At 27.1% G+C, this 15,630-nt stretch overlaps 1 protein-coding gene across 2 annotated transcripts in view; it reads left to right on the top strand.

The window, feature by feature from the left end:
• The window catches only part of LOC107166000 (tachykinin-like peptides receptor 86C), a 116,003-nt gene that overhangs the window by 54,462 nt on the left and 45,911 nt on the right, over nucleotides 1-15,630 (top strand). For both annotated transcript variants that reach the window (XM_015514474.2, XM_089219469.1), the window contains one exon: nucleotides 2,773-3,020. In XM_015514474.2, the coding sequence (XP_015369960.1) occupies nucleotides 2,773-3,020 (248 nt within the window). The remainder of the gene's footprint in view (nucleotides 1-2,772; nucleotides 3,021-15,630) is intronic.

The following is a 15,630-nucleotide window of genomic DNA, read 5'->3' as shown; positions in this document are numbered from 1 at the left end:
AGATTTATTACTTCAAACTACTATTTTTTCTTTTATAGGTACTTATCTTCATTAATAGGTACTGTTAATCATTCCTTTAAGTATGAATATAGTTTTGGGGCTTATAAAATTAAAAATCATTATTACAGCTCGTTTAATTTGCGTAATTATACATTTTTATATACTTATAATATATTAAATTTACATTGATGTAGAGCATTCAATATTGAAGATTCATTTAAAAACCAAACATAAATAAAAGAACATTTAAATTAAATTGATTATCTTTTCAGCATCAACTTTTATGTACGAATTATAATTAAATATAGTCAACACTTCACTAAACCTTTGGAGCTTTTATTTCACTAGAAAAAAAATTTAAATAAATTCAAACAGGTTTGGAATTATTATAAAAAATACCGGTCGTAACAAGTAGGTATTAACTAAAACCTTCTGAACAATATGAAAACAAAACCAACTCAATTTTGATTTATTTCTACCTTTTTCTAAACCAGTTCTGATATCAAGTGCCAATAAACATAATATTAAATAAATATTAATTTGTCCAGTTTAAAGATTTCATTCACAATTTTTAGTAATAGGTATTATTTTTAGTGGCAATTATGATGCATATATTGTTATATTTAGCTATTTATTTATTTGCATTTATTAGTATTATAATTAAAAAAAAATATTTTGTACATTTAAATACCAGTAATCTCTGGATAAATGAGCTCTTTGAACAGGGGGTCAAGCAGCGTTTGACAAAAGATTTCTAGAATATAAAAACTAGCTGCAATATTCAAAAAAATCAAAAACGGGTAAACATCTCCCTTCTGCCCTAAATTACCAGTTAATATTTTTCGGCTATTAAAGTTCCACCAATAATAAAAAGCGGGGAAGTGGATGTCGCTCTGCTGTACAGTAGATTACAAGTGGGTTAATGTAATGGATGGAATTAAATTTGAATCCAATGACATTATATTATTGTATTCGAAAAACAATTCTGAGTGAAAATGGTATATCTGTCAAGGAGATATTATAGATTATTAAAAATGTTCAAATCTTAGATTTAAAAAGAAAAATTTTTATGTTGTCAAAATTCAAACTTTGAATGATTATAAGAAAAAATTGTGACTATATATTCTTTTATTTTTCAATTGCTATTGATACTGCTCCAGAATGTGATGACAGACAAAAAAAAAACACACACACATCATGGTAAAATCAATATATTCATCGCTCCGCTCAGAATCTAAAAGATGACTATTTTGCAGTCAAATGTCAGTGAATCATTATAATGCCTTATATCAAAAATATTCACGAATAACTTAAATATTTTTGAATTTTGTATTTATCAATGAATTTAAATTCATCAATATAATAAATTAATTAAATGCTAACATCTATTTTAGATAAATCTTTAGGTGCTTTGTTTTTTTGTAGTTACATTTGATCATAGACATTCCTTTATAATGTATATAATTTTAAAGCACTAAATATTCATAAGCTTCAGGAGAGAGGCGTAAGATGGCTTGTCGGAAATTTATTTTAAATTGAGTATATTATGATAAATTACTATATAACAGATTACGTTGCATTATACGAAAAAAAGGTCAACATTATAAAAAAAAAGGTAGGCTAGTGGGTATCACTCTACTCAGTAGAGTCTACTGTATATTATATGTCATCTGTAATTGATGTGTTAAATTTGAATTCAGTGATATTAAATAATTTTATACCAAAACAATTCTGAACGAGACTAGATTACTAAAATTTATATTATAATTATGATATATTTATATTGCTATCAAAATATTTTATTACACTATTAGTTAAGCATTAGGTTGAATTATTTTTTCTGAAAAATTTGAATTCAAAAATGTTATTATACTTGAATGTATAAAATATAATAATATACTTTAAAAGTTGCAAATATAAAACGAATATTATTTTTAATTACTACAAAATGACTAAAATACGTTTCCTTTGTTTAAATATCTAATTTAAACTAAATTTTAACTTGAAATGTTTATGCAGAATAACCTAGGTATGTTTATTTAAATGTTCTTAAGGTTTCTGGACTACGTGATATTTTTTATCTACTGTTATTGTAATGCCACTTAAAGGAATTTGTTTCTACATTTATCATAATGAAATAAAAATAATAATAATTTAAACATGTATCGAGATGTATGTGTATTGTGCAACTACTAACTAATGTGCCTTTGCATTTAATTGTATTATGTAAAGTGGAGCCTATGCATTGAGCGTAGCATAGTTTTATTAAATTTGGAAAACTAGTTATATTATTATTATTATTATTATTATTCCCAACACTAAAAACCCTGTATTCCAAAACGTGTTGTAATAATAGCACTTAAATAAAAGGAAATAAAAATGTATTCTAGTAGAAAACTGTTATGCTGTACAATGTAGATCTTGAATGTACTTTGTCATTAAAGAGTAAATCACTGTTATTGGTCGGTTAAATTTGAAATTAACGATGATTAATCATTGTATACAAATAAATGACTCTTATCGGAGATTTTTTGTCACCCAATTTACTTATATGCACACATCCATTGTAAAACCAATTAATCGCTCAGCTCAGATATTAAAAAGATATGGAAATCTGTGAGACGTATCGTTCACGTATAAATGGTAAATGGTTAATAATTCATGAAAATTAATGACTTGTGTGACTAGGGCGCATGTAATATCAATAATTAAGTTTTTTTAGTTCAAAATATAGGCTCAAACTTAAAATGTGTTTTTTTTAACGTTCTACAGACGAAGGGTTTTCGACCGTAGCTCCGTCATTAATGGCTGTCCACATGATACTTGTGGCGATAATTGGCACCACAGCAAATTTATGCGTGTTTCTCGCTCTATCAGTGGGTCATAAGGTGTCCAAAAACCTTTTGTTGCTGAATTTATGCGTCGCTGACAGTATGGTGTGTATTATTAGCGGACCGTTGACAGTGCTGTCTTGGGAATGGCCAATACTATCGTCGTACACCATCGTAAATGCAGTACAGGTAATTCACAGCATGCTGAACATTAAATTATAGTTATCACGACTTACTACACAATTGTGTATAAATAATTAAAAAACACAGACTTTATATTGTAGGAAGTGATCGATACACAATAAACCTATTTACGTTTTTCGAATGCTCGGAGATCACTTCAATATTTTTTTTTTTTTTAAAGAAGCATCTAATAATTTTCAAACTATATCAAAACGCAACGATATCTATTAACTAGACCTTGACATTTTATTATATTACTTTGATAAATTCTAGTGTCAATAATTTAACTATGTATAATATTAGGTTATAAATTGTCTGTTGCTCAATAATAATAATTATAGTCTTCCACCACATTGTAAATTATTTTGGATGGTAATATTAAAGTGATGGTAAAATATTTAATCGATTTGTTATTTCTACCTTCGGTTTACTAATAAGTTTTTTGATTATCGTTAAAACAAAAAACAAACTCACTAATGATGGCAACATATTGTGTTATATGAGCATATCTCTTTAAATGGTTCGTTGGTATTCATTAGAGTTTTGACCCAATATTGGATTGCATAATGATGATATATTATACTAATCGTACATCCCAAATTGATGTATTCATTTTAGTTTACGATAGAGTGAGACTTAAGAGTTTGTATTACGTATTTTGAAACGAATAGTATGTATAGGTACCATTATGCTACGCGTTGCACGGAAAAAAGATTAATTCCTAGTACAGATATCTAGAATTCTGTCCCATGGACATTTTTACCATCTATTTTTTTTTCAATCTCGATGTATTCGTCCAATCAATGTCCCATTATTCAATATCACTCTGTATACAGAGCAATCAACTTAAGTGGTTAAACTAATTATCTCAAAAAGTATAATCTTTTTAAAAATTTTTTTTTAAACTTTTAGGTTTATGTTTTTCTAAAACCTTATAATATTTTAATTTTTTCACCCTTATATTTATTGGTGAAACCACTATCAACTTTTGATATTCAAATAGTAACATATAATAGAAATATCATGAATTGATAAAACTTTTTAACATTTTTATTTTTCGTTGATTGGTTTGTGAGATACAAAATGTTGGTGGTTTTTACTATTTTTCTAATAATTTTTAAGACCAGGAGCTAGTGATAAATTTAATATCGCTGAATCCAAGGTAATAGGTAACAAAATAAATAAAAATTAATTAAAGATTACTCTTGTACTTTGAATCCTGATCAATTATTAACTAATTGCCTAATTGGAATTATTTTGTTAACTTAGATTCAGTGATAACGAATTTATCACTAGCTCCTGATCTTTACAATTATTGGAAAAATAGTAAAAACCACCAATACTTTGTATCTCACAAACCAATCAACGAAATATAAAAATGTCAACACGTAAATTCATTATAAAAATGGTTTTATCAATTCATGATATTTCTATTATATTTTATCGTTTTAAAATCAAAAGTTGATAATGGTTTCACTAAAAAATATAAGTGTAAAAATAAATTTTTAATATTATACGGTTTTTGAAAAACATAAACCTAAAAGGTAAAAAAAATAATGCTTTTCGAGTTAATTATTGTATCCACTTAAATGGATCACCCTGCATACATGACAAGTTTATAAATGATTTACTTTACCAGTTGTTGCAGTTGTGAAATATTGTGCAAACCAAATTAAAACGAAATAAACAGATGATACCATAAAAAAGTTATACAGTCTGAAAGAAATACCAATAAACAAAAAAAAATATGATAGTTAAACGTTATGATAAAATTTGTGAAGATTGTATGGTTAATATTATATAAATAAAAAAAATATATTCACGTCAGAAAATTCCCAAAAATAATATTTTGAAAAAGTTATTGTTTTAAATAAATTTACTGCAAAAAAATGTCGATATTTAAAAATAAATAAACTGCTTAATTTAGATAAATGTATTTACCATCATGATTGTTCTTATGAGATTCTGATTTTATTTGAAAATTTACTATTGGATCCATAAGCGTCATTTCGACATTCAGAAATGCCAGAAATGGAATTTATTTCCGTTTAACTTATTATTGTTGTGTAAGTAGTTGTGTCGGGTACATATTATACTAATATTTTAAATCAACATAAAAACCCCAGAAATATTAAATTGTTATTCAGATTTGTAAAGAATTAGAGACAGAAAAGCCTTATTTAGCTCACTGTGTTTATTTTTCATGATAAATGTTAAAATGTAATATGTATATTGTATATTATGCAATGTTTGAAATGGAACAAAGGTAAAGTATAATCGTGTTTTTCTCAGACTTGTTTTCGTTGTTTTATTTTTTAAACTTCAAAAATTTGATTTGAGTATTATCAGCTATTTTTTTTAAGCATTGTGTTTTCTAATATCAGTTATGTAAAATATTCTACAGTATATACAAATTAATTTACATTATGTAACTTTTTATTTACTTACTACGAAATGTTCCAAAGTTATACATACCTAACAAACTTTTAAGTCGACAATTTTCGAAAGAAGTTTTCTAATGCGATAGTGGTTTTTATTTAAAATCATGCAAACTTATTAAAAACAAAGCGCAAGTATTCTGTTCAAGATGTAGAAATCTTTGTCTCGTTATAATTTCTCACGAATAAATTCATAACACGTCTTAACCGAAATATAAATGTAAATTTAAAAATCAATTGCTTTTGAAACAAATCAAAAACAAAATTATCAAAGAAAACAAGAGAAAGTTGTTTAAAACACGTTGAGCTCCGCTAGTGTTCACGGCGCAGTGCCCGCGTCGCCGCGTCAAAACTACGTACGATCGACTATGCGTCGACACCGGGATTTTGGTTGTGTAATAAAAATATTTTTCGAATCACCCTGTATTCTGAGGAACACGGTGTATACATCGTAAAATAACTTGTATGAAAATGTTAGTATTGGGAATGTTATTTATACGATTTATTATATCGAGTTGCAACTGAATTTTAATAATATAGTATACTATTCTCATCAGCGTTAAACATCGTCGTATTTCTAGGAAAAATAATTATCCAAACTAAAAATAAACAAAATTAAAAACGAACTTCATCTTTAGATTCTTAAGAAGTCACCTGATCGCCTACAATAGATTTCAAAACGTTATCGCGTAGCCAGTAAAAATTATAAGCCACCAAAGTGAACACTATGTTTGTCGACTACCCGTTGAAAAAGGCGACCCGGGCAATGTAACCGATGTCGACTACCCGTCGACAATGGCATTGAACGTGTTAATTAGGTTAATTAACAACGTTCCGATTGAATTGATTAAATATAATTAAAATATCTATGCCGTATTCGATTTTGTAATAACGACATGAACTAATTTCTAAATCATTCATTAAATTAGAACAGTGGTCCGATGTTTGTACTTACCGTGGCAATCGGACTATCATCCCATATATAACCATCGTCTGTGAAACGATATTATATTATAAGACATTCTACTTTGGGTACGTGGTGTTTCATGAATATTAATATTTCTTTAGTACTTTTTGATATATTACAGTCAGTTTATTTAAGAGTGCACTCGTCGTAACGGTTACGTACTACCTATTATATATTACGTCTTTCGTAGGATTTCGGTATACTGTGCGTAAACACACTAACCACCCACGACCATGGGATGACCTAACTGAAATTCACCCGATATTATAATGCGTTTATGAAATGAAAACAACGTCATGTAAAACATACGAATTCCAAATTAAAACAAAATAGAAAATACTTTTAATAGCCTTGGAGCAAAAAAAAAAACAAATAATAAGAACCGTAATGTCCGGAACGTTAAAAGAACAATATTTAAATTTTATTTTTAAAAAAAGAAGGTACTTATATATTATATGACTTAATAAATACCTCTGTGAACGCGTAATAAATTCACCACTGTGAAAAAAACATTTTAATTAGTTTTTATTTTTTTTATGAATTTTAATTGTTTTAACAAATTTTTTTACGATGATTTTAACTTATATAAGTTAAATGTTACATTCAAGTATCGTTTACTTGAGTTCTGATTCAGAAGATGATCCAGATGTTGATTGCGAAGATAAGAAGTTATCCTGTGGAAAACGTGGTTTCAGCCGACGGTTTTCTATTCTTTTATCTACCGATTTTGTAGTGAAGTAAGTGGACCTTATTCAATTGAGTTAAGTCGTAGGTGAAACTTTTAAAATTATCATGGATCCATGTATCTATATTATTTATAATTACCACTGAATCATGGTGTTTTAAGGGATATTCCGAGAAATTTATTATGTATTTTCTGAAATTTGATAGATAGGAGTAGTATGTTTTAGTAGGTTCTGGGTCCCCCGTAAATCCCACAGATCCCATTACCCCGCCTAGCCTATGGTTCGAGCTATCGCGTACACGCTAATATGATGACTTCATAATAGATAGCATAGTATAGATATGAATGGATGAGAGGGGGAGGGGCATGGCCGGGCACGGTCGCGCGTGTGCCGGGCACGGTCGAGCGTGTACGCGATAGCTCGAACCATAGGCTAGGCAGGGTAATGGGATCTGTGGGATTTGCGGGGGACCCAGAACCTACTAAAACATACTACTAAGAGGAACAATATAGATCCAAGGACGGATCCTTGAGGGATGCCAGATTTTTTAGTATATTCGAGATAAATCAGTGCCTATTTATTTTATAGAGGTTAATGATGAAGGAGCGAATGATATTAAAAGATTGTTAAGTGGATTCAGTTTATTTTGTTTGTGCAGGAGGACTTGATGCCAAACTTTATTAATTGCTTATGCTACGTAGGGAAAGCCATGGTAGAGTATTTTTATTTTTTTAATCAGTTTACAATTATTTCAGATTTTCTCTGAAGCTGGTGACAGGTTAACTGTTAATTTTTCTTAATTTCTTAAATGTCTTAATCTTCAAAAAGTACACATTTCAGTTGATTTTTTTTCAGACGTTGAGACTGAGCTATGAATGTATTTTATCATTGTGCTCCGTAACAACTATTATGCTTATACAGAAATAAATAATATTTCACAAATCTATGCACTAGTAGGTAAATTATTATTGCATAATATTATTATATTTTTAATAGAATTTATATTTAACTAATTCATAGTACTTAACGTAAATAGTATATTATTATAATTTTATTGTAACACCGCATAATGAATTTATATAAGGTACCTATGTAACTTTTATTAAGTTAAATAGCACTCCAGAAATACTAGGCAGGACAAATGTATTACCTCAGTGTTTATACATTGTATTTGGATAAAATATTTTGAGTTAAAATAAAAATTGCACGTAAAATTAAATTATTCATAGGTGTTTCAATCACATTAAAAAAACATTTAGTTTTTTAACAATTTCTTTATGACAAATTGTTATGACTTTATGAGAGTTATTAATATATTTATGTATATGTTAACGGTTTTTATAATTATTTTATCATATTATCATACACAGATATAATATTATTGGGTATGAAAATAATATCAAAAATAATTACTGTTATTTGATTTGAATCAATTTATTTTTATTTTTTTATTTAGATGTTTTAAACGGTAATTAATTTATCCTTTGAATTTTTAAGAAAAATTCTATTTATATACTTATATTTGTAATATATAATATATATTTAATTACTTCGTACACACAGAAAGTGCTATATCTTAACCATGGTTTTATATCTAATTATTTTCTGTACTTTCCGTATGAATCAGCCAAACATCACCAAGTAATTCAAAAACACAATGTGTATAGTATTAAATTTTTTTAGAATGTTTTTTTGAGTTGTTGACGTAAATCTATAGTACCCGCATACATATTTCTATAAAAAATAAAAATTTTTAAATTATTTTTACGAACTCCAACATGAGTGAATGGTAATATTCTAAGCAATATAATTTTTAAATACAATATTTATACAAGTCGTAAAAATTACATTATGTTTGTTACTAATGAAGTAGTTAATGTTTAATTTAATAAAAGAGATGTTAAATATAAAAATTAAAATCAGAGATATAATATAAATATAGTTAAATACAGTTATGGGATACAACTTTGAACTTATTAATTAAGTTCAGCATCTATTCTTAAATAGCAGGCAATAAAAATATCTACAATAATATATTATTTATATTAATAAATGAGTACAAATAATTTATAGGTAAGGCATAATAAGGGTATTTTTAAGGCTATAACGTATATAACGGTTTATACATGGTATATTCTTTTATACATTTGGTTTGTTAGGTATGCCCACGACCACATCATAGTGATATATAAAATATATTTTTTGTATTATATATATTTATATATTTTAAATTCAACGCATATTATTATTTTTATTAAAACTACGAGTATAAAATAAACACGGAACATAGTAGTATCTACTAGATTTCACGTCATACTTGAATTATTATAATTCTAGCTTAAATTTTATAATTTCAGTAAGTTTTATCTTTGAAAAAAAAAAACAAATTAAAATCTGTTAAAAATTATATTAGTGAATTTTAGAGTAAGAATCGTTTTTCATTGCATTAATACCTATTAAATTTAGAAGATACATACTTAGATTAATGATAGTTTAGAAATCATTAATATTTTATTATGTTTTTATTACATGTTTTACTCATGTATTACAGCACTTAAATCTTAAACCCAGTAGTAATCATATCAATTTTACGTGGAAAAATATTAAAAAACTTTATTTTACAAACATAATTTATACTCATTATAACTCTGAGTAGTAATAATATTAAAAACAATGATGTACTTGATATTTCTAATGTGTTTAAATTTGCAAAGATTAATTTTTGTACAACGTACAACGTAAATTATTATATGAACTGGATGATTTGTATTAAACCGGTTTTAGAAGAGAATATCGGAAAGCGAATAAGCAATGTGATATACTTTCAAATTTATAACGTAATCCATATAGAATACAGTTCTGGAAATAAAAAAAAAAAAACGATAAAATATATAAGGAAGTAAACTTAATTTATATACTCATAATGTTTAAAATTTAAAAGCGAAATCCGTTCTTACTTTCACTTTAAAAAAAAAAGTGAAAACAAAAATATGGAAGTTTTTAGAAAGTGACCATCTGTTACATCAATATAATTGTGTATATGTATGTTATAGTAATATAAATATAATAGTATGTACATCCTATGTGAATTTATAAATGATAAGATTTTATTTATTTAAAAAATAAACGCTTTTTTCACAATACTCAGATTAATACAACAACAATTTTATTTTTCTTGTGAATCAATAGACAATCGTGTTTGTTAAAGAGTTTTTATGTTTTTGGCATACCACACATAATCGAATGATAAAAAAAATAGCCATCTACTGCGTGTTAGCTGAAGCCTGAATTACAAACATACGTCTAAAAGTCGTTATGTTCATCATATTAATATACGTCTTTAAATGTACCATGCATGATATGTTTATTAAACATTAATTCTACACTGTATGTAACTTGACACAATATCAATAAATGGCAGGGTTCCCTACGAGGATTTACTCATTGCGATAACTCCCGAATTAATGGAGATATCGAAATTCTAGTTTTGTAATAAGACTCACAGGGATAAGAACTACAATTGTTTCATTTTTAAATGTATTTTAATGTTTTGATAAAAAAGTTAAAAAATATATTTTTTTATTTAATTATTTGCAAAAAAATTGACTATAGCTATTTTTTAGAGTTTGTTTTTTTGAAAGTATTGAGTTTCAAAATTGCATTTTCATTAATTTCCTGGTTTAAATTTTTTTTAGTTTTGATAAAAATTGTGAATTATGAAACACCGTACCTAGTGTTTTCGAACATGTCACCCGCTGTGCTGTGCGCGTGCTCGTACGGCCAGCTAAACTCTTTCAGTGTGACAATTGTTATAAATTTATAATCATATTTTATTTCTTCAAAACTAGAAAAAAAATTAAAATCAGGAAATTAATAAAAATATAATTTTGAATTGTTAATATTTTCAGAAAAATAAACTCTACAAAATGACTATCTTTAATTTTGTTTGGAAATAAATAAAAAAAATTTTTTTTTATTTTTTACCAAAACATTAAGATAAATTAAAAAATGAAACAATTGTAGTTCTTATCCCTGTAAGTCTTATTACAAAACCAGAATAATTTCGATATTACCATTATTTCGTGAGATATCCCAATAGGTAAATCCTCGTGAGACATTGAATATATATAATATATAGGTATGTATATGTGTATATTACTTTTGAAAGTCTTATTATTTTCCACCTCTTAATTATGTAAATAATAGAATAATATGGCCGCTTAAAATGTATACCTTATCGAATGAATTATATCATTTTTTTTTTTTTTTTTTTTAATGAGCCCTCGGCAATATAAGCCATTAGGTTTACATAAATTTAGATTACATTACATGTTAAATCGAGTTACATATAGGAGAACTTAATTTTAAATTTTGGATTGGAGGTTTGCTGCTATGATGAAGTGTCAGCTATGGCGTTGGGATGATTGTGGAGTATTTCGGCAAGTGCAGATTTAGGCTAGTTGAGACTTGATCTGATGCTAGGTGGTATGTACGGCATTCGAGATTATGTGTTTAATGGTAATTTAGACGCCACATGTTGCACATGTTCGAGGTTCTTCCTTGGACATTAAAAAACTGTGTGAGATTTGTGAGTGTCCAATTCTTAGTCTCATTAGGATGATTTTAAATTAATTTAAAAAAGTGTTTAATATACTTAAGGACACTTTTTCAAATCCATTCGTTGAATAAGCTTAATAGTTATTCACAGGATTATTTTATCATTTTTTGTTTTTTTTTTTTTTCAATGTTGGAATAAATCTCATTTGATTAATAAATTACAAATAAGATATTTGATACTCTATTTATACTGAATATGAAATAAACTAATGAATATTCATCAACAATAAATGATTATAATGTCGTTACAGTATTTAGAACCAGTGGCAATAGTAATTCGTTTGTCATTACATCTTTTCTTCTGAATTTCTGTTTAAGTTTGATGGATTAATAACTAATAAGATAAATATATTGTTTATTTGTAGGTATGATCATATACAAGAAGTAACTAAACAATAGTTTGTGAAAATAATATACATTATAAATGACGCACACTAAAATAATTATTTTGAAAATAATCTTCTATGTTTCTACGTATATAATACTGAAAAATCAGTTCGGTTTCGAATGTTGTAATGTGCGCACATTTGTTCATTACCAGTATGCTCGCTGCTTTCTTTATCTAATCGTAACCCTCCTTCACTGCTTTGTCTATAATAATAATCAAGTTTTATGTCAACTCAACCTAGCGCTGTTTCTTCCAAAAATACAAACAAAAGAAATCCCTCTACTTCTTCCCTCTCGCCTAAGGCAGATTAAAAGAAAACTAAATTATTCACAAGTCTAAATCGGTTCTCCGTTCTCTCTAAGTGCGACGACGTCAACGCGAATACATCTACAATCAACGTCCTAATCCACAACAGCGATGACAAAATAAAGGTACCGCCTGTTTGCATTAAAAATTTGGGTAACATATCCGCCTTCGTCTCCAGTCATTTGACCAAACTTGACTCTTCAGATTTTATTTGTAAATCCACGTCCTCCTATCTTATCGTCCGCACTCATTTTGTTGATCATTACAATCAGTTATTAACGCATTTAGAGGAGAATGATTATGGTCATCATTTCATCATTCATATCAGCCAGATTCTAAGCGCCTGCTACGCGTAGTTCGAAATCTGCACCCAACTACTGCATTCGAAGACATCGTCGCCGGCCTTTCAGCAATTAGGCCACCACGTCACCAACATACACAGCATTAAGCGATTTTCGGACAAAACGCCCTTGCAACTTTTCTTTGTTGATATTCAAAAAGCTACTAACAATTCGGATGTATTCAAGATTGAGTTTCTTCTCAATTGAAAAATTGTTGTTGAAAAACCACATCCAACAAAAAGCACTCCACAGTGCTATACATGCCATTCTTACGGTCATACTCGAAAATATTTTTATCATGATCCACGTTGTGTAAAATGTGGAAAAAACCACGTCTCAGGTGCCTGTACCAAGCCACGCGACTCTTCAGCCAGATGTGCCTTATACAATGGCAGCCACACTGCCAACTACAAAGGTTGCCCCGATTACAAAAAACTTAAACGTGTTACTCCTACAATTAGGCAAGATTCTCTTATACCTACTCCTTCACCAAAAAACTATACTACCAAAACTTTTTTTTCTACCAATCAACATTCTTATGCTCAAGCCATATCCTCTGGTTAAAACTATTCTAAGCTTCCTTCAAATATTGAAACTTTATTATCCTCCTTCATCTCCAAAATTTCTAATATCATATAACTCCTCTACTCCCTCCTTACTTCACTTCTAATTAAGTCTTAATTATCAACAATTTAAATACATATATCAAATCGTGTTAATCACGCTATACTTCTTTGCTTACTATTTGTTCATTACCTGTCTTTTAAATATTAATTATCTTATACTCTGTACATTCATATCATATATTTAAATCTTAATGGCATCGTATGTTGAAACTATAAATTTATTGTATGTTATGCTATTTAATACTTTATCTTTGTTTTATTTTTGGCAATAATTTTATTTTATAGTTGTTACGTAATTGCTATTGTTGTGTAATTATTGAGCTATAATAGTTATTCTAGAAGCTAATAAAACAAAAAAAAAAAACTGAAAAATATCTCTTAGTATTTATAGTAAAGTATCAGTCGTTATGTATCATAAAATATTATATTAATGATACGAATTTCAAATGAAAATCGATAAGGTAATTAATTGTGTTTAATATCATAGTTTAATAATTGTTAACTATTACATATTTACACCTACAACATAAAATATAAAAAAGTTCAAGATCATGATTTGATGTTTTGAATACAATATGGAATATAGGTAATTTTCAGGGATAATACAATATAATTTTAGTAATTACATATTTGATAAAAGTAAATTGAAAAATATTATTATGTTTTATGCTTTGAATTCGATACAAGTTATATAAATAATTCATTAAAAGCGACTTATATAATTTATGATTAACAACTAAAACTTTATATAATATTAATACTCAGTAAATATGTGTAACTGCTCTAGACATAATAGTATATTTTATTTTGGTAGTACCTAATATAAGTGTTTTTCACTTTATTTTATGGCATAACTTTTATCATTTGAATCATGTATATATATATAAATATATATATTAGACATCTTAGTTGCATTTGACATTTTAAATAGGTAGGTATTAAAAGTATCTCAAAGTGAACTTTATTTTATGGAAAACATTTGTTATAGAACATGATATAGGTATCGAACTACCGACAATAAACACGAGACTCACAGTGTTATTTTAATATTTAACGTACCGTGTTAAATAATAATTATTTATCAAATACATATTTGAATAAGTGTGTTCTATAGTTACTGATTTTCATAAATACTTATGTTAAATTTTATAAGTAATTTAGTATTAATGATTAAATGAATCATAATTATAAAATCCAAATAATCAATCTGTCTTTCTGCCAACACCTGCAGGGCTACAGTAGTAAATACAATAATTAACCTGCATTCATAACTAAAAAGAAATTTACTATTTAATTACTTGATAGTAAAGTTGGTATTAGTTATAAACTATAATAGCTATATTTCATAAATAGACTACTAACAGGTATTATTGATATAAATAATATTATGTACAACATCGCACCAAATTGAAGATTTTGCATAGTTTTAAAAGAATTGAATGCATGTAAGTTGTGAATATGAGAGGGGTTGCATTTTTGACTCGATTTGAGATATATTTTATAAATAAACGAGATAATCTACACCAAGATAATAATTAGAAGGTGGACTAGACTTGTAAGTCATGTGAACAGTGAATATCAAATTGTGGATCAGGATTTGCCTCAAAGCTCCATGGTTTATAAAAAAAAATTAAACTCACGATGATAAGGGTATACCCTTCTTTAAAAAATGGATAAAGACGCAATTCTAAAACTTTCAAAACAATTAAAAAAATTCGGATGGAGTCCGTCACTACAACCTAGGAAAAAAACACAAAATAGACGTCTACGACCTCGACTACTTCATGACATTCTACTAACGGATAACGAAGAATCATCAGAAGAAGACTCATAGAAGAATACACTTACACTCATACTATACATAACTATAACTATAATTTACTCAACTGTATCAATGTAAAAATTCATGTATCTAGTATAATTGAATCCATTGTTAAAAAAAATAATTACTTGTAAATAGCACTATGTGCTCTGAAACATTTTATGGTAATATAATAAATAATAAAAAATTGCAAATTCACCTAAACCTTTTTTTCAAATTATTATTATTTACAATTACAATAACTTACAAGGAACTTTGTTATTACGTTTTGAGAAATCGACAATTTTTTTATTGACATGAATCTTAAAAAAACTAATAACTATCGAAAAATGCATATATTTATAAATAGCTAAACACGAGTCAACATATTTTGTGGTTATAATTGTGTAGTATATAGAACATGTTAATATAAACGTTCACTAAAA

Source organism: Diuraphis noxia, unplaced genomic scaffold (genome assembly GCF_037042655.1).
Source record: "Diuraphis noxia isolate RWA-SAM2 unplaced genomic scaffold, SU_Dnox_SAM2 contig0002, whole genome shotgun sequence".
Taxonomy (NCBI): Eukaryota; Metazoa; Arthropoda; class Insecta; order Hemiptera; family Aphididae; genus Diuraphis; species Diuraphis noxia.
The sequence above is the reverse complement of the archived record's forward strand: the minus strand, read 5'-3'. Positions and strand labels throughout refer to the sequence as shown.